This window comes from Anarrhichthys ocellatus, unplaced genomic scaffold (genome assembly GCF_004355925.1).
Source record: "Anarrhichthys ocellatus isolate YVR2014 unplaced genomic scaffold, GSC_Weel_1.0 scaffold16, whole genome shotgun sequence".
NCBI classification, from domain to species: domain Eukaryota; kingdom Metazoa; phylum Chordata; class Actinopteri; order Perciformes; family Anarhichadidae; genus Anarrhichthys; species Anarrhichthys ocellatus.
In genome coordinates, this window is record NW_022280046.1 from 2,621,296 (window position 1) to 2,644,805 (window position 23,510).

Genomic DNA, 23,510 nt, shown 5'->3' on the forward strand with positions numbered 1-23,510 from the left:
TATTGAGCCTAAATATGGATGAGCAGTGTTTGCTCCTGTCATGGCTCCATGAGGGTCACCAAACTATTGAGGCTGCTCTTTATGCTTCCTTATAAATGTATGTGGATTATCAGATTATACAGTGGGCTATGTTTGGTTATGTTGAGTGGCTTGCGCATGAAGTCTGCGGATCTTCATGAAAAGGTGGAGCTCTGTGGTCTCCGTGTCTGTGCTGTGATCAAACGCAGAGTAAAGCGCTGTTATTGCGGGGTTTTCTCGTGCAAATGCCCCCAGTTTGTCAGGCATTAACTACCAGGGCATGTTAATCTATCCACGGGATCTCCACTGGCACCCTTGATTGCCCGCAGGCCTCCTATGGGGTGGCAACAGGAGACCACATCGGTCTGTGAAACTGAAAATAAAAAAGTCCACTGTGTATTGAAATCAGGGCTACATGACATTATGTATCGGTCTATTCATGATAATAATAATGATAAACGGGCTATTGGCGTTATAGTTGTAATAGTCTACAGGACTCCACACCTTTATTGACATGAATGAGGTGAATGGAGATTTGCTCATCGCGTGGGCGGGGTGGTTTTTAATCAGATTACTGCTGTGTGTGCGTGCATGTGTGTGTGCGCGCGTGTGTGGTGGGGGAGAGAAAAAGAGAGAGAGAGAAAAAGAGAGAGCAGATACAGTGAGGTCTTGGCAGACAGACTGAGCATGTGTGCAGAGATCTTTGGCTTTTAAAGTCCAACTCGGCGATGCAGTTTGTTCATTCACACCAGACTCATCTTCACCAACCACACAACTAATCTTTTTTTTTTATTTTATTTTTTATTTACTCTATTCTGTCTCCCGGTGCGTTTGACTCGTGCGCTTGCCGGAACAGTCTGGCTTGAAACCTTAACACTTTTGGATAAAACTCGTGCAAACTTTTGCAAAACATCGCGGAAAAAAAGAGGCAGTGCGGAGAGAGAGCAGTCCAGTCCGACCGGCAGTGCGGAGGGTAATGTGACCCTGCGTAAACTCCGGTGACCACCTCTCCCTCTCCCTCACTCTCAAACACACGTGAAAACAGCAGCAGCGCGTCCATGCCCGGGGGCTCTGGCCAGCATGACTCTGCCCGGCGGTTTGTCGGATGCTTGTCGGCTCATTTTACGCGACCGCATGGAGCCGGAGCTGTGGATGTAGGCAAGCCTATACCTCATTCACGCTTTCCGGTGGAATAGCTGCTGCTGCTGCAACACGTTGCGAAGCGAACACAAGCTGCCGCGCACACTTTTGGAGAGAGCTACGATGCGGGGCACTTTGGGCGCATTCATTCAGTCCTGTGTGATACTGCTGGTCCGAGCAGACCAGTGGAGGTTGAGGGACTCCGACAACTGCGAGCTTAACAAGAAAGTAAGTCATTTTGAAGCCACAATTAATAAGTAATTACACTATAATCTGTAATATCAGCTGTAACTTATTATCTGTACCTCTGAAACCTGCCACATTTTCTGATATTTTGCAGTATAAAGTGTCAGTAAAGGAGCCATAAAGTGCCATTTCTTCTCTCTCTGCTATTTGACATGTCTACAACTTCTTAATATTTAGTTGCACCATACTGAGATTTACTTGTCTGTGAAGGTGGTTCCCCCTTTGTAGTGATGAAGGGTAATGAAATGGTCAAATACACCTTGTCTATTGAAGCCCTTATGTTTTAATTTGGTCTGCAACTAATGGCTGATTTCATCACTGATTTATTATTTGTATCATATTTCTTTAAACTAATCACTTAACTATTTAGTCCGTAACAAGTGGAAAAGCAGTATAAAATGCCCATCAAAAGTTCCCACATCCCAATATGTTGTCTGCAAATAATTAAAATTCTGACCAGCAGTCCAAAACCCAAAGAAGCTCAATAAATCGTCATATAATGATAATTAATGACGTCATTAAAAGCTGGTAGTAGTGCTTTTTTGTTGTGCTTGATAAATAACATATAAATCAGTTATAAAAATGAACAATGATTCATTTTCTGTCAATCGACCAATTGCAAAATCAACTAATCGTTCCAGCACTGCATGGCTTTGTGTATTGGCTTTTAGTAACAGGTCTTTACACACTCTAGGTGTGTGTATTTAGGAAAGTGGCATCCTTTCAAGACTAACTCCTAGTCCTTTTGTGTTGTATTATACAGAAATGGCTCAGATTACGTAACCTCCCTTTTATTGATTACCCTGCAGTCTCAGTCAGTCATGTTCTTTAAACTCACGCAGAGCGTCTCAGGTCAGATCCAGCAGAAACAGGAAGGTAAAACACGCTGGGTTCACAGTCTGACAATCACTGACTTGTGTATTGTTTGTTGGCACTTGGGTCCTAAGTGGCCTGTTAATAAGTCATTATCAGTCTGTTAGCAGCCTGTCTAATAAACAGCCTCTCACAGACAGAGTTTGCTGACTGGTGCCAGACAGCAGTGTTGGCTCATGTAAAGTAAATGACATGAAGCACTTTAAGTATAAAGCACAGTCTCGCTGTTTTTGTAAATTCACCGCTCGTTTCTTGATTTCTCTCTCCCCTATATGCCAATCATTCGGTTCCGACTTACTAAAATGTATGGCTAAAATGAAACAATTTTGTCAATGAAGCATTCACTAATCAGCTTTCAAATGTGAGAACTTCTGTGTTTCACATCACTGTAAAATGAATTATTTTGGTCATATAAACAAGTAATTTGAAGGCAACTAGTTGGGCATATTTCACTTTTTTTTGCCATCTATGAAGGCATTAATCAGAATAAAATCATACTGAAAGTAATTGTTCGTTGCTTCCTATCTCCCCCCTAGCAAACCGACCTAAACTCCTTCCTGTGGACGATCAAACGTGACCCTCCCTCATATTTCTATGGTACAATCCACGTTCCCTACACGCGCGTTTGGGACTTCATCCCTGAAAACTCCAAGCAGGCCTTCCAGGAGAGCAACATCGTCTACTTTGAGCTGGACCTGACGGACCCTTACACCATCTCAGCCCTGACCAGCTGCCAGCTGCTCCCTCAGGGCGAGAACCTGCAGGATGTCCTGCCCAGAGACATCTATCGGAGACTCAAAAGACACCTAGAGTATGTAAAACTCATGATGCCTTCATGGATGACCCCGGATCAGAGAGGGAAGGGGCTCTACGCTGATTACCTCTTCAACGCCATCGCCGGGAACTGGGAGAGGAAGCGGCCCGTTTGGGTGATGCTGATGGTGAATTCGTTAACTGAGGCAGATATCAAGACACGTGGGGTGCCGGTGCTGGACTTATACCTGGCCCAGGAGGCGGAGAGGATGCGAAAGAGGACGGGGGCTGTCGAGAAGGTGGAGGAGCAGTGCCATCCACTCAACGGGCTCAACTTCTCCCAGGTGAGTTTGAAACAGTACTGGCTGCGGCGCACTGACTGTTTTACCATTTCAACCGGTCGGCAGTGTAGAAATGCATGATTCAGTCGGTCCGTCTGATACTTGAAAACTTATAGCTGCTTTTTCTTCATCTATTTCACTCACCGGCATTGTCAAGATATGCGTCATTGCAGTTTAACAGTCCAGAAACTGTTGGCATTCGTTCGAGGGATAATCCGTTGAGAATCATCACTTTTTTTTTACATACTTTCTGAAAGAAAATCTACTTTTGACCACCAATTTTCGATGTTGGTGGGTGGGGAGCATATTCCAGGCAGAATAAGCCTTACAAAGAACAGTTGTCATTATGTAATTTGTTCGTCGACATGAAACCACCAAATGACCAGTGCTCGCTTGAAATGTATTATACCTATCACATGAGTTACTATTACAATTTAGTTCTTATAAATAGGCCTGTAGATGTTTCTGCTCTTTCATTTCTTGGCAGGGGAAAGGATACTCAAAGATTTACAGCAATTGTCCTCAGCTGTTCCTCCCTCCTGGTACTGGTCAATACTCTGGGCGTGCTCAAGATCCATATTTATGCTGTCTAGTCCAGTTGTCTCCTTTCTCATCTGCAATCCTATCAGTTAAAATGTGTGTCCTCCTGCACTGTTTTTCAATGTAGTGCAGCAGTAACCCATGAATTCCCTGCTCTGAATTCAGTATGTTGTTTTCATAAAACTCCAGGCTATAATTAACATTTAAACAAGCCTGAAAAGGATCTTTCGGTTTGTGAATTTATGTGTAACTACATCTTTACATTAGCTTTCACACATCTTAACCACTTCCACACAGAGAGGGTAAGAGATTTTACATTTGGGAAAAAAGAGCACTGATATCAGATTGGCATCTGGTATTGGCTGATTGAAGAATAAGCATTGGTGCAACCCTTCGTGCAGCTAGTGTGTGTGTTACAGGTGTCAGGGTTGCTATGTGACGCAGCTGGTGGGTCTACCCTTAACACTTTTTTAGATTTGTTTCGGTGAACTCAATGCCAAATCTACTCGGCTACACATTTCCTAAAATTCACAAGCACCAAGATGTGTAATACAAAAGGCCAGATGTATAGATTAACGTTCATTTTATTTTCATAACAGAGGCCTTTAGTTTGGTCTTTTCCGCTCTATGCCATAGCGTAGTCCAGTGGAGAAAGGTGTGGTGTTAATAATCAGCTGTACAAACATTCAGCCGTGCTCCGCCGCGTTCTTTGTTATTAAAGAAAAATGGATCCTAATGACTCAAGTCTGAAATTACCAGGAAAAAAAGGGAACCAGCACACTTAAGTCCCCTTGTCTGCCTGTCTGTCTGCGCCCCTCTATGACCCTTTCAGTATTACAAACATTTCGTAACGGCAGCAGTCACTATGAAATCATGTTGTGTATTATCGAGGAATTTCTGTTAATGCTGGTCAGGAGCTAAGGGGATTACACTTGACCACTTACCCTAACACCCAGAAGCTTTGAGTGTTGTTATTTTAAAGCAGGCCTTGTTGGCCCTTCAGGCATAAAGTCTCTGCCAAAAACCACCCAGCTGCACTTTTATTAGCCATCTCTTGAGTTGTAGATGAAGAATGGGGCAATGTTTATGTCATGATGAACACATAGAGTTAACAATCGCAAGGAGTGAAGATTTTATTCTCTGACTGTCTGAGATGAGATGATACAACTTAGCTTGCGCCCTCACTTCTGCTGAGGAAGCATATTCACACGGTGAACAGTGAAGTCATTACTGCGCAGATCCTCGCACACTTTTCTCATTCATGGCAGATCAGATGCAACAATTTCTTGTGTTATTTTAATTCAGTCGAGGTTTCCTGGGTGAGATTGTCGTCACCAGAAATACTACAACCTTTTTCTTTGGTTGTGCAAAAAAAGGACGGTTCTTTCCTCAGAAGCAAACGCAGGTGATGTTGTTATAGAAAGCATCTGACTGACATTTGAGGGCAGGGTTTGCGTCACGTTTTCTTTGTTGGTTTCTTCTGAAGCTGGATTTATGCTAATAAGTTCCCAACATAAGTACCTATGGCACAGGTTGTCCAGTGTCAGATTCCCCGCATTGATATAATCCCCATCATAACTGTTTGACTTCACTTTGCGGGCTACACACGTAGGCACAAATTGCATCCTGGTAACTTTTTCCTTGTCTGGTCACTAAATAGGAGACTGCTCCCGTGACTTGTAGGAGAAAATAACAAGCAGCCAATCACAGTTCTGGAGGTCCCCATGTGGTACCTCTGTAGCCCCCCGTACGTCAGCTATGGCGTACCTCCAGAGCCTATGCACATAGCAGCCATAGCTAGAGTCAGGGTGACCACTAACCTAAAGTAGGAGGCCATCATGAATCATTTTCATAATGGTCATATTGGTCTCTTGGAAGACATTGTCAAACCATTCAGGTGTTTAAACATGGGGTCCAGTTGTTATGCATATCACAGAAAGAAAGTCGGTGGCTGAAATTGGGTTTGTCAACAGGTCTATAAAGAGAGAGAAACCTCCCATCATCACAGCTTTCATTGAATTATATCCACAAAGCCTCCAGAGGGCTGAACAATGGAATCTAGTGTCCCAGAAACCACCTACCCCGACACTGGACCAGCACAGCACACAGCCTGGCACTCCATAATGTCCACACTTGGTTTCAATCCAATCAACAGTAGCTTGATGGATGCCTTAACCGGGCTGGCGTGAAGCAGACCGGTTGAGATTTCAGTCAACATGTTCTTCCACAGTTCTCGTTTAAAGCCTTTTAGCGCAACTCAAGTGTAAGATGTCCAGATAGAGTGTGATGAGTGAGATACGCTCTTGGTGAAACAAAGCTGCTTCCTCAGACGCCATTCTTGACTGAAAATACTGTTTAATGAGGCTACAACTAGAGAACCATATCTACGGTCTGTAATAGCCTCCGTAATGTTTTCACTGGCCATTTACATCTGGCATGAAACAGAGTTCAGAGGAAAGTGGAAGGCAAATGGAAAATTTAATATTTCATGTGTTAAAATTTGGAAAAATATTCTCTCCTTGCTATGATTTCCACAGCGTGGTGGCTGTTCTGGGGTCATATGGCAGTCTAGTCCCGAAGAAGTTTGAGGTGATAATATTACCTCTATAGCACAGTTTGAATAGTCGTCCGTGAGGTTTAGGAGTTGCTGAAGGACCCTTTTGATCTCACAGAGGCATTTGAGAAATTGGTCAGCAGAGTTGAGCCTCCAGCTTGTTAATATAAACCTAAAATTCAGTCTGATGGTTAAAACGATTGCCACGCTCATTTCATATTTGGCCTTTAGTGTAAGACGTAATTCGCATTTTCTCTAAAACTTAATAAGCCTAATATTATGTTTCATTATTGTGTAATCATTTCCTCTGACAATAGCAGAGGTGCTCTTTATTTTTATAATGCAGAGCGCCTACACTATAAAATATATATATATACAATATATATATATAATATATATATATAAATAATATAATAATATTCATTATGTTCATCTCTACTATGATTAAAATGCAATTAAATAAAGATCGGCTGAACTGATTATTGTTATATGTTGATACTTAAGTGCCTAACATCCGTTAGATTGATAGGCTATAAGAAAGCTTAATGCGTTTAAAAAATAAGGTGCTGTTTTTTCATCTTTTAAGTGATGTGTCCAGTTTTGCCTGCCACTATAAATTAAGCCCATTGAGCTCATTATTTTCAAACCACAATGAATTATACTTTCTAAACTCAGATCCCTAATCTGGCTAAGCATGACTGCTCTTATTCTTGCACGGTGCCCCTCGTCTTTTGAAGAGCATGGCTCAGCCTTGCCCATTACACTAAGTGAGCTTGTTGAGTACAACAATGGCCGTATGAAGGCCGGCTTTCTCTGTCACTGTTGTTGGAAACCCGCGGGACATTCCACACCTCAGTGGAGCAGACCTGCTAATGAAGGTGTTGTTTCTTTCCTCCCATCACTGGGAGTAATGGTGCATGGAGAGGTGATGAATGCAGGTCTCAGTGTACGTCTATGAGAACAGGGAAGGAATGTTTGAAGCCCATTTGGTTCATTCATGACGAGGAGGGACTGGAACAGGGAGAGTTGAGATGTAGACTGAGATCAGTAGAAGAGCCATTAAGGAAGGAAGGCGTGACTCCGTCTCCATTAAAGGTATCATGACGTTACCTTTGTTTGACAGCCTTGTAACTTCAGTTGTGATGTTTCCTTCGACTACAGGTCTCTGGATTTGCTGGGCTTCAAAGAGGCAAGGTCTGATGTAATCCAAACAAAACCCACTTCTATAACCTTATTTTAACACAGTTATTGTATTTTCCCGCCTGTCTAATTTAGACATCAAGCCCATATCAAACTTGAACTTCAGTTCACATCTCCTTACATAACACCTTTCAAGATTTGGGGTTAAAGGTTTTTTTTAACAGATCATCTTGTACAAATAATATACTGTGAACACAGGGAAATGAAGTCTGTTCTCAGTTAAAGCAGAGCTCTCTTGGTTAGTGGATGTAAACTTTAAATTGAAAAAAATCAAAGTACGGTTTGTTCTTGAATCAGTAGATTTGTGGGAAAATGTCTCGTACCATAAATCCAGTCTGAGAGGTCACATGAGAGCAGACGTTTCACTCTGTACCAAAGCTCATTGGACAGGAGAGACGATGTCACAACGTGTGAGCATCCCAAAACTCCCACACCCTGCGCTGTCCCGATGGTTTAGACTGCTAAGTGTGTTGGTTATATGTACGTGCTCGACTTCCTGGACAGTACAATGGCTGTCCTTATTTTCCAGCCCGGCATGGGTAGCGCTTTGGGCAAGCTGCCACTGAGGAAAAATCTGTCTCAATCACCTCTGTAATAAGATTAGACGGCAAAATGAGAATGATGATGATAATGATGATGAGTAGGAGTGGGAAGCTTTGGGAATCCTACCATTGGATTCTATTCTGATTCCTGGTGTCACAATTACATCCAGAAGTGAGTCTACATTCAAAACCTGATTCTCAATTGAATAAAGAGGTGCATTACTTTTCAGTCTCTTACTCTACAGACATGCAACCACAAAATGCTGCACCTGCGTCATGCACAGCTAATTATAAGGTTATTTTATTCCAAATGCGCTCCAACACTTGCACACTCTGTACATCGTCCTGGAGCTGCACTGTGCTCTGGTTGAGTCATAGACTGTACATAAGAAGTGACGTCACCCATTGGTTTGTGGACGGCCGTTTTGAAGCCTGGAGTTTAACGTTTTATCCGTCGGCATCTTGGATTTTTGCAACCAATGAACAGAAGTTACCATATTTGGACTGACGTAGAGACGCCGTATTTATCTCTAGTAGTGGTAGCGACCTGTCAATCACAGTAAGCTCCACTTTATGGTCTATTTTACTCTAAATTGGACCATAATGTACTAAATGAACATCATGCTGTATTGAAGAACACTTGAAGCTGTCGATTCAGACCATAAAAGTCATGTTTACAATGTTTAATGAGGTAATAAATCAAGTGAGAAGTAGGGTCATTTTCTCATAGACTTCTATACGATCAGACTTCTTTTTGCAACCAGAGGAGTCTCCCCCTGCTGTTCAGTAGAGGGAATGCAAGTTTTAAGACACTTCAGCATTGCCTTCACGCTTCAGAACTGGAGGTTTCTGCCTGCATGTTGAGTTTTTGCTAAGCTAAGCTAACTGTCTCCAGTTGTAGCTTTATTTGCCATACAGCTATACAGTAAGAGTGGTATCAATCTTCTTATCTAATCCTAAAGAAAGAAAATGTGTGTGTTAGTGTGTGTAAGGGAGAGAAAGAGAGAACGCATGCTGGCATGATGACAGTATTGCACAGCAATACCCTGGCAGCAAATCAGATTAAATCTCATTTGTCCCACTGGAAAGAACCAATTGATTCAGGGATCACTAGAGCAGGAGGGCCTGCAGTGATGAAATGTCTACATGTGCTCACATGGGTAAGACACATCCAAAAAAAATGCAATAAATCTTACCCTGGGCTTGAATATATTAAGCTCTTTAAGGTATGTTTTGGTTCAAAAAAATATTCATTTGTTATTTAGACAAATGATGAATCATGTGGACATTTTTAAACAACCAATGAAGCAGTTATTCCAAGTAAATGTCATCATATGAGATATTAATAGGAAACACATGCAATGTAATTTCTTAAAACCAGAAAAAAGTAGGTGCAATTAATCAGATTAAAGTGAAATATGTTGTCCTGTAACATAAATACACCTGCTAAGATGCTCACTTTTTTCACATTTATCCTCAATTACATTGCAGGAAGCAATTTGTTTCATAAGTTGTTTATTTCTTTTCTTTGTTCACTCTACTTTGATGACAGGGAGTAAACTTCCCATGCTCAGTTGCCGTGTTGTGTGTGTGTGTCCAGTGCGTATTTGATCATATAATTGCTTGCATCCGTTTATTATTGTTTGCGTCTGCGTGTGCTGTGCACATCTGCGTTTCTCTGCATTTATGCAAGAGTTCATGTCCGTGCATGAATGGGCATTTGCGTGTGTGTGCATTCACATCAATATGGTTGAATTTCCAGCATGTCCTCACAGCTATCTTCAAGTCCCTGGTTTCATGTGGCACTGAGGTGCTTGATTTCTTCCCCACTGTTGACCAAACAGTCCCATATTAGATTTCTGACATTATCTGTCCATCTGTCTGGATACACGACACCGGAGACAAAGACGCTGAGCTCATCTCACTTTCAAAACCCCCTTTTTCCCCCAAAAAAGCTTGATAGACAGAAATTGAAGCACAAGATTTGTCAACAAGTGACCACAAGGAAAAGTGACAGAAAAGCCCCAAAGGCTAGTGTGATTTGTTTGCTGCATGGACTATTGATAGAGATTAATGCCATTGAGTTTGTATTGATTATAAGATGATTTGAACCAGCCTTACTTCTATTTTAGGAGAGGGTGTCTTTGTTTTCCAGTAAACACTTTTTACATAATCTTGAGTAAATCCCCCCTCTTTGCTGCTGTCATATCAAGGTACAATAATTTCACAACTTTTATTTTCCATATGCATGTCCACCCATTTGCAACGTTTTGTTTTTCAAGTACATTTGATTGAAAGTGGATCGGATGCAGCTGGATGGTGCCAACCGTGTGCCAAGAAAAAGATTGTAGGTCCTTGAAAGTGTATATAGAGTAATACACTCCAGTGGAGGAGAGTCGGACTTCTGGAGACTGCTGCAGGCTTTTCCTGGTTGTGTAACGCAGGCTTCTGCAGCTCAAATGGGGATTTAATAGCTTGTCTCTCTGACTTAACACCGGGTCAGGAAAACTTGTGCAGGTTTGGCGAGCCTTGTAGCATGATCACTGCTCTGCACCCGTGCTATTGGTCGATACCTCGAACAAATCGAGTGTTTGTTACCTAATGCTTGTCATGTATTACCTGCACTTTCCAAAGACATGTTGAGGCCTTTACATCCACCTGGCAGTAAATTATATACCGTGCTGGTAATGCTTTAGTTGGCCAAATAGGTCCAAGGCAACACTCAAGTTTAACATGGTTCATTACAATTAATTAATCAATGACGAGATGTTCTCCAAAGATTAATGTGTAATGACTTAAGTGAAACAATTATAGATAGCTCTGAATGTTATTACAGATGAGATAACAAATATCACTGCCACTCATTTGTTTTTGCCGGCTTTTTTCCAGTCACTGTTCCAAATTGTGAAAGCTTGCAGAGGGCAAGCAGCCCACGGAGAAACACTGAAACACATTTGCCCGTCTGCCGTCTCGCAGTGTGCCTCCCCCACCTTAATTTAAGTAAGAAAAGCTCTGCATCTACAAATGTACTTAACACTCACTAACAGCGACCTCCTCACATGAAAAGATAATGTAAGTTATACGTAAGAGCAATTACAGTCATTAATATGCTAATTTCAATTTGTTTGGCGCCCATCACTCCCTCTATTGTTGTGTAAGTTAAATTATTTGCTGTCCTGAATGTGGCCGGTACCCCAGGGTCATTGTTATTACTAAGCTATGACCAGTGAATCAGCACTCAATTAGCATGTGACTGATACAAATTAAGGAATTATATACATGCCCTTTTTGGGGTAAAGGGTAAATTATATTAATTCAAGTGTATTGAAAAAAATACAAATTTAATTTGCATAATGTTAGCTACTGTATTAAAATACTTAAGTTGTAAAAAGGTTTGCAGATATTAGTTAATCCTTCATTCAGAACATTCATAAAGCACCATGTGTAGCGTTTCCATTGTTTTAACACAGGGCACAACTTAAAATGACTTTTCCCTACAATTCATACCAAATCCATACGTTATTTTGCAGGCTGTACATTGATTCATCACTTTCCTGTGGTTTACACTGTCATTTGTTAATTAAACTATAGTTAAATAGCATGATCATTCACTTGACTAATAGCTGTCAGTAGTTGCTTTCCCACATGCAGCATTTGCTATTGACACTTTCTCTACTTATTTACTTTTGCCATTAAGGAGGAATGATTGTATTGTTGGGATACTGTATCAGTTGCAGTAATTTGTTCAATCAACATGCAGTTGCATTACCGCTAAATTTCCATACTGGCACATGTAAAACTTCAACATCACACTTCTATCTTCCTGTAACCATTAAAACAATGTTAAGGTGTTCTCTATGTGCGAACAGCGTGTCGATGGCTACATGCTGACAGAGAAAGGTGGTCGCGGTGGAGGAGTGATCAGATAATATGGGACTATTTATCTTCTCTACAGTACATGTGGATCAGTAGGGAAAAGTTGAATGCCTGTGTTCACAGTCTAATGTTAAATGAGTCAGACGACTGCTGATGTTAAAATCTTTTCTTTCATATGGGCAATTTATATTTCCATTAATAGAAAATAACGCACCTGAAACAAGCAGTTGTTTTTAGATTCACTTTCATATTCTACATGTTGTCAAACTTAATTAAAAATTATAAAAAATGTACTTTGTTTCTGTAGCCTATCGTTGTTTCTACACAAAAATTACAATGCAAATAAATGAAAGACGAAGATACTTTTTAAGATAGGAGTGTAGTTAGTTTCATACGAGCGTTTACCTCTCACAGTTTGACATAAAGTCTCATAAATTGCCACTGGAATACTTGTGCTTTCTCTGTACGGGCCAGGTTTGTGGCTGGTGTGCATTAAATCAGTGCTTGTAGAAATGAGCCAAACCTGGCTGGACTTCAGCCGAGCAATAACGAGGCCAAAGCTGTCCACATGCTCCAACACAGAGGATTAATAGTTTCTGCTTCCTCACAGAGTGTCACCTGGAACCTGTGGAAAGGTTTTGTGCAGCAGCCACTTTGTGATTCGGGATTAAATTAATTTTTTTTTTTTTTTGTGACTGCAAAAAAAGGAGAAAGGATTCATTATTCTACTATTTGCTTTGAGGCAACCTTTTGCATAGAAATGTTGAAACTTAAGACTCTTTGGGTGGTTATTTTATAGAGTTTATCCAAGAATGCTTTTACTAACCAATACTTCAAACCAAGTGATACAAATGAATAGAAACTGTAGTGATTTCACATGGACATACGGATGCTGATGAAGCATTTTTAAGCCCTCACGATTTTAACTACACTCAGAAGGACCACATAGTTTCTGAGCTACCATAAATCCACTTGTGTCTTTCTGGCTCCGGTCCACATTTTTGATGGCTTTAGTGGAATTTCACAGGTGAGCACCACACATGAGGATTTTGTGAGACTTTGCTGTTCTCCACAGATGTTCTGACCAGACCTAGACTCAAACGAGCAAATGTCTAGACAATGTCACATTTCTTCACACGCACTGGGAGTAAGATGAAGGAGCGTCTTTCACAGGTGAGTTTTTCAACCAGCACTGCCAAGTTGCTCTCTGACATGCATGCGATTGTCAAGTTAGTGTTGTTAGCGTTAGCTTCTTAATGACTACAGGTTGTTGAATTATTGCCAGACCTGTGCTTGTAAGATATTTCACTGGATAGTAGTTTCTACAAATTGGCGGAAAAGTCAAATGTAATGTGCTGCAGTGGCAAATTATTCAGCGCGAAAGTTCGGCATAGAGTTGAACTCTGGTGAACTTGACAGACAAATTCACACCGTTGAAACACATTGAGCACCAACCGATCCTAACTTTCATGCATGTTGTGCAGAGGTGATCAGCCAGGAAGTAACACAAGCGGCTGTCCAGTATCAGGAATATCAACAAATGTGATGCCCGAAGCATCTTTGATGTTGTTAAACTATGTTCGTCTTTCCTCGGGGGTCTCGTCAGGCATCCTGAATGTAGAATTTGTCCTTCTTGATGCTCATCATTGTTCCAGACGCCATTATTTGCCACCTTGCAAAACAGAAGTGGATTAAATTGGAGATTTTTGATATCACATGATCAACACACGGTTCCCCTCCAGCATGTGAAAACTGGTTCAAACAGCGCAGCCGGCTCAAACGTTGTTGTAGCTTCTAGATAAGATCTTTTCAGCGGAGCACATTTTTGATTTTGATTGATAGTCGTTGCGTCTTGGATGACAGATATTGGCCTGAACACAACTGGAAATGTGATGGTCCGCTGCTCTGACTTCTTTTGCACCCTTAAAGGAGAGAAAAGGGAGTGATGTTGTATAAACCTGCAGTGTGTGGTTGTGTTTTTATCGGAGGAGTTTTCTATGAAGCAAGTAGCAGATAATGTTTCTGACTTCTAATAGAGATACTACTATTTCTCTTTTTTTAATCTTCTTTCATGTTCCCCACCACTGTAGATAAGCATACAATTAACTACGTTGTGTTAAATTAAACAATATATAAATACACTTTTAAAAATTAAAAAAACACAGTGATTCCATGGCTGGCATCAAAGACAGCGTTGGCACGTGATACACACAGACGCACGGGCAGAGACACACAATTAAGATCACATAGAGGTGTATGTAAGCTATTATATGCACACATGTTTTTAAGTATTCGTGCAAGCATCCACACATGTCAGACCAACACATACATAAACATGTGTGTCGGATTCCTCCCACCACCCAGAGTCAGTTCCACGTTGTGGATGAAGGTTTTCAGGGTTGTTGCTACCCAAAGACTGTTTATATTTTGGGGGTTTTGTTTGAGCTGCGGCTGAGATCATAAAACCTGTGAGAGCTTAACAGCAACGCCACTGTTTGGCCTCCCAGCTCATTTCACCACAATGTTTCCCGCTCTCTGTGTGTGTGTCTGTCTTCTCTGTTTCAGTCCCTTTACAAAGGTTTCAACAACCTTGGTGTTATTTCCATAACTTCGGACACCATTCTGGATATGCAAACTTTTAAAAAGTTTCTAGCTGCGTGGCACTAGGGGATGGCAATGTCGGTCTGACGGTTGGTAAGACATATAAGAAATATCAAAACTTTAAGATTTGGTACAGACATTCATGGTCCCCAGAGGATCAATCACACTGACTTTGGTGATCCACCTTGAGGGGGACAATGTGCAGGGAAATGTCCAGACAGCTATGATGGATAGCCATGACATTTGGTACAGACATTCCCATGGTTCCCAGAGGATGACAAATAATGACTAAGGTGATCATGTGACTTTAGCTAGAAGCACTAGCGTAACTGTAGACTCTTAATCTTGTTATTTAACAGATTTGTGTCTATTTATTTGAGTCCTTTAAACTTTTATAATGTTTTTTATCATTGTGAATTAAGTATCTTTGGGTTTTGGGGGACGGTTGGTTGGACGAGCAATTTGAAGAAATCTCGATAGACTGTAGGACATTCTAATGTGAATTTTGGAGACTAAATGATTCATCAGTTTAACACTTATTAATTGCTTCATGGACAAATATGATGAATGAAGTGTTACTGAGCATGTGTCGCTATAGCCACACTACAGATACCTGGTTTGATTTTGAAGCATACTTTGCAGCTGCATCCCCAAATCGATATCTGAAGTCCGATGCAAACCGCACTCTGTCCCTGTGTCTCTAAGTGTTTGTCTTTCACTCGTCTCTCCTCCCGCAACACTTCCCCTGATCTATAATTAGTGGAAATGTTTTTTTTTTGTGTATCTCGGACCGTTTTTGTTGCTTTGACAGTTGTTATTTTGGTCACAATCTCACATGACAGGAGCATGTTTATTTGTGTACCATCCTTTTCTGAAAACTGAACTCCCAACACATTTAGGATGTTTGGATGATTTTCATATTTTCGTGGCCGTTTATACGTCTGTGGTTCTGACGCTGTGGGTCGTGGCAGATGTCTGCACAACAACAACTATCTCTCCCTTTCTTCTGTCTCTCTCTCTCTCTCTTCTTCTATATATCCACCTATGTCTCTTTATCACTTTCTCTTTTTTCTTTTCTACAAGCGTTTTCTCTCTATCCTCCCACTGTCCGTTTCTAAATATTGTTTCCGCCTTCTGTTTATCTCTCTCAATCCTTCTGTCTCCACTATTGATCAGTCCTTCGCCACAATAAACAGATGCGTTTCTCAGATGGTTTGGAAGCCATACCCTATTTTCCATGACATAGACTCATCCTGCATGTGTGAGGTTAAGGATTTGCACTGGTGTTAAAGGTCTAGGGCAATGCGCTTTGAGTATGTGTTTTTGTTTAGAACAAGGGAATCGATGCAAGCTGACGGAAAGTGTTTACATGCATATCAATGTGAACATGCGTGGCTGTGTGCTGGTGTGTGTGCGTGGCTTGTTCCGTGTGGTTTGCCAGCGGTGCTTTTTGGTGCTGTGTCCGGGCCAGTGGTTTAAGAAATTGCAGTGCTGTGTGGTTTTTTTTTTTGTCTCTCTCTATCTGACTTCTGCAGAGTCAAAAGTTGGAGATTTATTTCTGGCACAGATGCCTGCTGTGTTTGTTGTCCAGTTGCTGGGAACATGTTGTCTTAACAACATTTTTTCCATCATCCTGCACAGTTGGAGAGCCGGTGTCTTTAAGCCCAAATGCAGGGTTTTGGAATCCCTGCATTTGGCCTTAAAGACACCAGGAGCTGAATCATCAGACACGTCTTCAAATAAATTGTAATCCTAATATCTGAACACCTGATTGCAATAATGTGACTTCTCAATTACAGTTCAACTAAATTTGAGACAAAGCAATTTAAGACATGAAATGTTAATCCAACAAATATTATGTAATAATAAGACAGAGATGCAAATGAATCAATGGTTTAATTCTTACAATTCAGCACCTTTCAAACTTCCAAACTGTCAATGTCCTCTAAAAACCATGTGTCTCCAAAAAGTTATCTTCTTTAAGCTAAATAAACAGCCCTGTTCTAACTCACACAGGCTCTACTGGAATCCAAAGGTAATTCTCTCCTCCAATCACAAGCATGCATTTGCCAGCTGAAAATTTGCATAACCGAAGCCGGCCAATCATAATGTTTGCAGGGCTTTCAATTTGAAGACAGAGGCCTTAGCTGAGTGACTTATGTATGTGCAAACTGGTCTGTTGGAGCAAATATTAAATAAACGAAAGCTAGATAAAAGCAACAATTAGGCAAAAAGTATGACAAATTCCATGACAGTATTTGGGTAAAAAGCTGAGATTTTGAGAATAAAGTCAGTTTTTTTTCGTCTTTCTTTTTGACATCGCAGAGGTTTTAATATTTGGTCATTGAAAATAATAACGCAAATTGAACAGAAGATTCACAATATTATACTAAGCTTCTGTCCTCAACATGCAAACGCATATAAATATTGTATGAATTAACTGTTTCCCTCCATTGAGGTTGATGTGGTTTAAGCAATGTTGTTTATGTGACCGTAGTAATGGAGCGATCAGTGTAGGAAGTCCATTAGTGACCTTTAGGGTCTTGAAGAGGTCAAACTGTCTGACCCCAGCAGAACCTGTATGTGTGTATGTGTGTGTGTGTGCATCTGTGCTGTCCTGATATATGAAGCATGCTACTAGAACTCCCAAAAGTATGAATACCTTTTTCTGTTTTATTGCTGGAGATTGACAGCTGAGGGATTGAAAGAGAGCCTCAAACAACAGATTAACATACAGTAAGATTATACTTGTACATGTATTGATGTGCTGCTCTATTGACACACACAGAACATAACTAATAAAGTGACACTGAAGAGCAGTTTGGAGGTGATGACAGATCTTTTATGGCTGTCACCGGTTGCAACGTGGCTACTTTTTTTACGACGTGAACGCAGATAATCTTGATCTTGTTTACTCCTCTCTCGTGACACGAACACAATGTGAATACTCGGATGGTCTGTGTGTATCCGCGCTAAGTGCTCACAGCTGCATTGGTTTGAATCTCGGCATGACACAGTGTTGTTCTTGACTCGTGCCGTCCTGAAGATTAACGGCGTTCCTTCAGTCGACGGACAAGTCATGGAGATTGATGGCTGTTTTCCTTGTGGCTCGCTGTGTTTTCAAGACGCTCGTGTTGTTTCTTAGTGGACTGATGGGCTGAGTGGCTGGCTGGCTGCTCTGTGGTGTTTTGTGTGTGTGTGTGTGTGTGTGTATGTGTGTGTATAAGAGAGAGAAAGGAAGAGTGACGTACAGAAAGACAGAGACACTGTGAACAGTGGATGTCTGTGGTTGCCAACGTTGACAACCCTGTGTGTTGTCACGCTTAGAACGTTCTTTTTCAATTCATAATCGGATGATTCCATCGATTGAGATTAGTGCATATTTATATTGATTATATTATATTTATTACAGATTAATCTATCAGTAACCTTTCTTTGATTTATTGTTCAGGCTGTAAAATGTCAAGCAGCTCAAAGAGCACAAGGTGGCATCTTTGAACTGCTTGTTTTGTCACAGACACGGACATACACCATGATGTAAAGCAGCAACATGCACGTTGGAGAAGATGGAACCACCAAATATTTGGCATTTTTGCTTAAAAATGTGTCAATTATCAGAATTGTTGGCTATTCAATTTTCACAAATTTTTCGTGATAGATACTGTACACGTGTAGTGTTGGCATGTGTGTGTCTGAGGATCTGTTGGTTGGGACTCATGAACAGCTTGTTTCGGGTGTAGTGAAGTGAAGCAGGATAGAGTAGAGGGTATGAGAAGTTGACATTTCAATCACCACAATCCCCAGTACACACACACACACACACACACACACACACACACACACACACACACGCACAGACAAACACAGAACTGCAGCCATTTGGTTTGAGGTTGATTCTCTGTGACAGCCTAAATATTTGGCTGCGTCCGGGCACCAAGGTAAATGCACCCCACAATGTTTTTACAGAGGGGAGAGAGAGAGAGAGGGGAGGGAGAAAAGAGAGAGAGAGAGAGGAATGAGAGAAAGAGAGAGAGGGGGGGGGGGGGTTTGGACAGCGATAAAGAGAGAAAAACAGGGAACACACAGAAAGAAAGAGAATAATTGTATTCACCGCTACATTTACATGTGGTTTGTGTGCCGGCCATTAGTGTGATCTACATGGATCAAATGTAAGAGACCTCCCGCCATTTAGTATTCATAGGCACTATACACTGTAATATATATAAGCAGATATTAATTATTTATTCATGTATTTGCCAACATTTAGGCTGGTTTATAAATAGATAATGATTGAGAGTAAAATACAGTTGTAAAGATAGAAAATATGTTTTTAGATAAGAGGAGAAGTTTTAATTGTTGACAAATACTGTACAGTAATAACAACTAATGTATCTCTATAGATGCTTAGAACTACATTATTTATTATCATGTATGTAATGACTGACGCCTAATTATATATATGTTATTTAGTGCCAATAATTACTAGACTAAAGAAAGGTGATACCCCATTGGTGGACTGTTGAAAATGAATCAACAATACATCTGATAATCAATTGATATTTTCCTTTCAACGTTACTGTCCTCAAAGGGAGATGTGTCTTGCAGACATGGTGCAACATAGCATGCACACAGACCTGAACATTGGACACATAAAGCAAAAAATCATCTGGCAATTTCATGGCATGGGTGCAAAAATCCTTTCTGTCAAACCTTTTGTAAAGTCATTATCAGGATAAAAAATGTTGTAACTTATTGCAAATTGATTATCTTTTGGTTTCGGACTGTTGATCAGACGTCTTCGTGGGCTCTGGGATGGTTGACACCGTCTTCATTTCACGGTTTATGTATTAAAAGATAAATTGAGTTATCAGAAAAAGAATTGACTGAGTAATCAATGAAAAATAATCATTAGTTGCAACCATTGCAGAGCTGAAAATACATTGTCCATTTGAGAATAAACCCCTCTTTGATTTATCCCATACAGTAGAAAACATTTTTCATATACATTTAGAAGAGACAGAAACTTTCATGTGTGCACACTGACCTCAGTTGTCTGGCTTGGCAGAGAGCTGCTCATGTCAGCATTCATTGATTGAACTGTTCAAGATCAAAAGGAATAGGATATATCAATTATACCGGAGGGTGGATTTTCCTTTCAAAAAGAGGGGAAGGGGGAAACAATTTTCGGTCATCATTATTGTCAAAGATGTAGGCCTGGGGATTTTTCTCTGTGTGGCTTGGCAATGAAATCATCATCTTTCTTTTTTTGTCTTCTCGCTCCATCTTCTCTCTTTCTCTCCTGTGTTGGAAATCAAGGCCCCGTATTTCCTTTCTTTTGTCTTATATTTGAGAATGAATAAAGCTATCCTCAAAGGTCTGCTTTGAGCCCTGCAGAGGCTGCGGTAATCCACGATGATGAAGCATTTAAACACACACACACACACATGCCCATGTATACATGGACAGACACATACATGTACATACAAATACACAGAGAAACGCCCTAATCTTGCACAGGTGTATACACTCTTACATGCACGAAAACACACACACACACACACACACATGCAGCGAGGAGATCATGAGTGACCTGAGGAATGCAGGGGTCGAATCTTTAAAGACCTGGCTGATAGAGGGGATGTATAGGATCAAAGGAGAGAGAACAGGAGGGAGAGATGGATGGAAGGAGGTATATGAGGAGAGGGAGGGAGGGAATGTACAGGATCAAAGAGGAGAGGAAGGGAGGAATGAAATGATGGGAGGATGAATGGATGAGAGAGAGCGAAGGTGTAGGCAAGAGGGGAGGGAGAAAAGTATCAGAAAATGTGCTCACGGGGGAGATGGAAGGACTGAAGGAGAGAAAAGGGGGAGATCCGGGAGGAAAAACATGTAGATGAGGAAGGTTAGCGGACGTAAAAACAATACAGATAACTCAAACTGACAGGTGTGTGTGTTTAAATGGTGGGGTTTCAGCCAGAAAGTGAAAGCTCACTTGTGCAGTGGTGAAAGATTTATGCATGTGCAGATGTGTGTGTGTGTGTGTGTGTGTGTGTGTGTGTGTGTGTGTGTGTGTGAATGGGGAATCTCAGTGAATACCTGTTGAATGAGGCTGTGACCATTTGTTGCAGCTGCAGTACCCATTAGCTACTCTCGACAGACATTTCTTTATAAACGTGGATACATTTGAAAATACATTTCTTTTTCACATCACACAAGTCCTCAATAAGCAATATTTTCCACCACCCAAATGTCCTTCTATGTCAGTTATGCTAGGGTAATACTCCACCGGACATTTTGAATCACACATTGTCACCACTTGTAGGCTTAAAAGGTGACTGGAAAATGTTTGAGCTCACTTCTTTCAGGGGATGGCTGCTGTAGTCAGCTTCACAGAGTTACAATGGTTTCCAATTCTGATCCAATGCCATGGCAAAATGTTCCAAATGTATAAAAATGTCATAAATGAAAAGTACTGCAAATCGGTATTGAATGCCAGATTGGTAATCTTATTTATTGATTTGATAGTTGCTGATTTTGATCTGAATTTTGCCAATTTTAGACTTTTTCAGGCGGCAAAACGATTTGATTTTTGACAACATTATCTATTCGAGACCTTTGCAAACTTTAAGAAACTAGAACAATATTTAAGATGTCACATTATGACCTATGCCTCTTCATATATTGGCTCCGATGCCGATTTGTTACAATCAGCCCTAAAATCTGCTGCGAAAATCCGTCCCTTAACCCCACCTTGTCTGGAAGATGAAATATAGGACAAGTTACTTCCTGCAGTTAAACAAACCCCACTGTAAATAACCAGGTGTTGGTGTTCAAATGTGGGACTACCTGAGAACTATAGTTCAGAGTCTCTTTAAAACCCTGGCAGTGTTCTCCTGATAGGTCTTGTTTGAAGGCCGACTGCTCCGACTAACATTTCACTGATAACATCACTCATAAGTAACTCAGAACCCTTTTCTCTGTCTATTTCTGTCTGCCTTCGTGCTCTCCTCCTCTGAGACTTCACTGATAACATCAGCACTGAGAGTCCATTATTCTCATTATCTCTGTCTCTTTCTTTCTGTCTGTCCTTCACTCTCTTGGTTCAGGTGTTGTGTTTCTTTTTCTGCTGATTTCTGGTCGACATCATCGACAGTCATCCCCTCTTTCCCCTCTCTTACCCTATGTGAGTGTAATATGAAGGACAGAGCGAGTCAGAGTTGCATTACTCTGATAGCATCAGCGAGTCAGTAGGAAACAGACGAGCTGTTGGAAGTCTTCATTTATATTTGGGAGATAGCCAGGGCTGCAAGTGCTGTGTGTTTTGTGTGTGTGGCTGCCTGAGCACATGGTTGGTCAACACAGTGTGGACAGGCTACCTTTTATGAAACTCAACCTGGAGACACGCACACAAGTCAGAAAAACAAGAGAAAACACATCGATAGAACAATAGCTGCATGCAGGCGCACACATGCTTCTCTTTAGTTCCTTATCAAAATTAAATAGGAAATTAAGTTACTGAAAACATTCTCCAAGTCCTTTGCCAGCACTTCCAATCAGAATAATTTACCATACACGGAGTTTATCTCTGTGTTTATATGCTGCTCCCATTGCACCAGATTCATTCAGTGACAGGACCTCATGGGCAGTTTACGTTCACTATACATTTATATACTGACAAAATGTGTTGCTGACACACTGATATTAAATGCCTTATACTGGGGAGGGAACTGAAGTAGCATGAAAGCAGCCGGGTGTTGAGCTGCGTTAGAGCGGTGCAGGCTGTCGTGCCGTAATCCTGTCCTGCTGTTAAAAGTGGGTTTTGTGCTCAACAGTGCTGTCAGTTGTAAAGCAAACTAGTTGGAATGAATTACAACTAAAACAAACTGTAAAAAGTTCATATTTTATCCTCGAATTCTCAACTGGTTTGCCAGATTGACGTTGTTCTGCTAATTTATGGCGGGGCCCTTCTGCCTCACTCGAGTGACGGCTCAGATTTGTTGCCGTTGCAATGAAAATGTTCAGACTACTTGATATCAGCTCGATAATAAGCCCAATGACGTGAACATTTGTGAGACCTCAGTGGAGTAGAACAATGAATTCAAATAGTCCGCTGTGCTTAAAGTCTATGAAATCTGAATTTGACCAGATCACTAGATGTTGAAATAATGATTTTCAAATAATAAGGCAGAGCGCTACTACTCACTATGCTGCATCACTGATGCAGTTGTACAGCGCAGGTGCTTGTGTTCAGTGTGTAGTCGGCTTTTTGTGGAACTGTGTGAAACAGTTTGACACATCTCACTTCTAATGATGCCGCTGCTGGCAAATTGATATTAGGCCCTCGTGCGTACCGTTGATGAATTGATATTACTGTTCTCAACAGGCGAAGGGTTTTTGGAAATTGATCAACCGTTTCATGAATGCAATTAATGTATCCTCCTCTCAAAGATATTCCCCAAAGCATGCTCGCTACTTTTCTTGCAAATCTCAAACGAAGGCAACGTGCTTCAGAGCGAGAGCAGCGAGAGTTTTTTTTTTTCAGCTGAGACTCCGAACACTTCAAATCTCCACATGTGGGAATCTGACTGTGATGATGTTTGCTCTGGATGCACACACCCACCCCACTCCACCTCAACAAGGGGGGGGGGGGGGGGGTTTTCCTAACAAAGGACAATTATTGACTTTTATTGGCTCCGCTTGCTTTGATATCAGCAAGGGGTGTGTCTGTGTGTGTGCGTGCTGGAGGGGGCGGGATGGGGGGTGGGGGGGGGGAGTGGAGGAGAAGAAGAAACAGGGGGACCTGATGAAAGGAGCCGAGTGGGAAAA

The 23,510-nt window shown here is 41.2% G+C and overlaps 1 protein-coding gene across 1 annotated transcript in view; it reads left to right on the plus strand.

The window, feature by feature from the left end:
- Window positions 1–719: 719 nt before the first annotated feature.
- The window catches only part of trabd2a (TraB domain containing 2A), a 54,171-nt gene continuing 31,380 nt past the window's right edge, over window positions 720–23,510 (plus strand). The window contains exons 1-2 of the mRNA XM_031855755.1: window positions 720–1,386; window positions 2,814–3,374. Coding sequence (XP_031711615.1) covers window positions 1,282–1,386; window positions 2,814–3,374 — 666 coding nt within the window. The 5' untranslated portion in view covers window positions 720–1,281. The remainder of the gene's footprint in view (window positions 1,387–2,813; window positions 3,375–23,510) is intronic.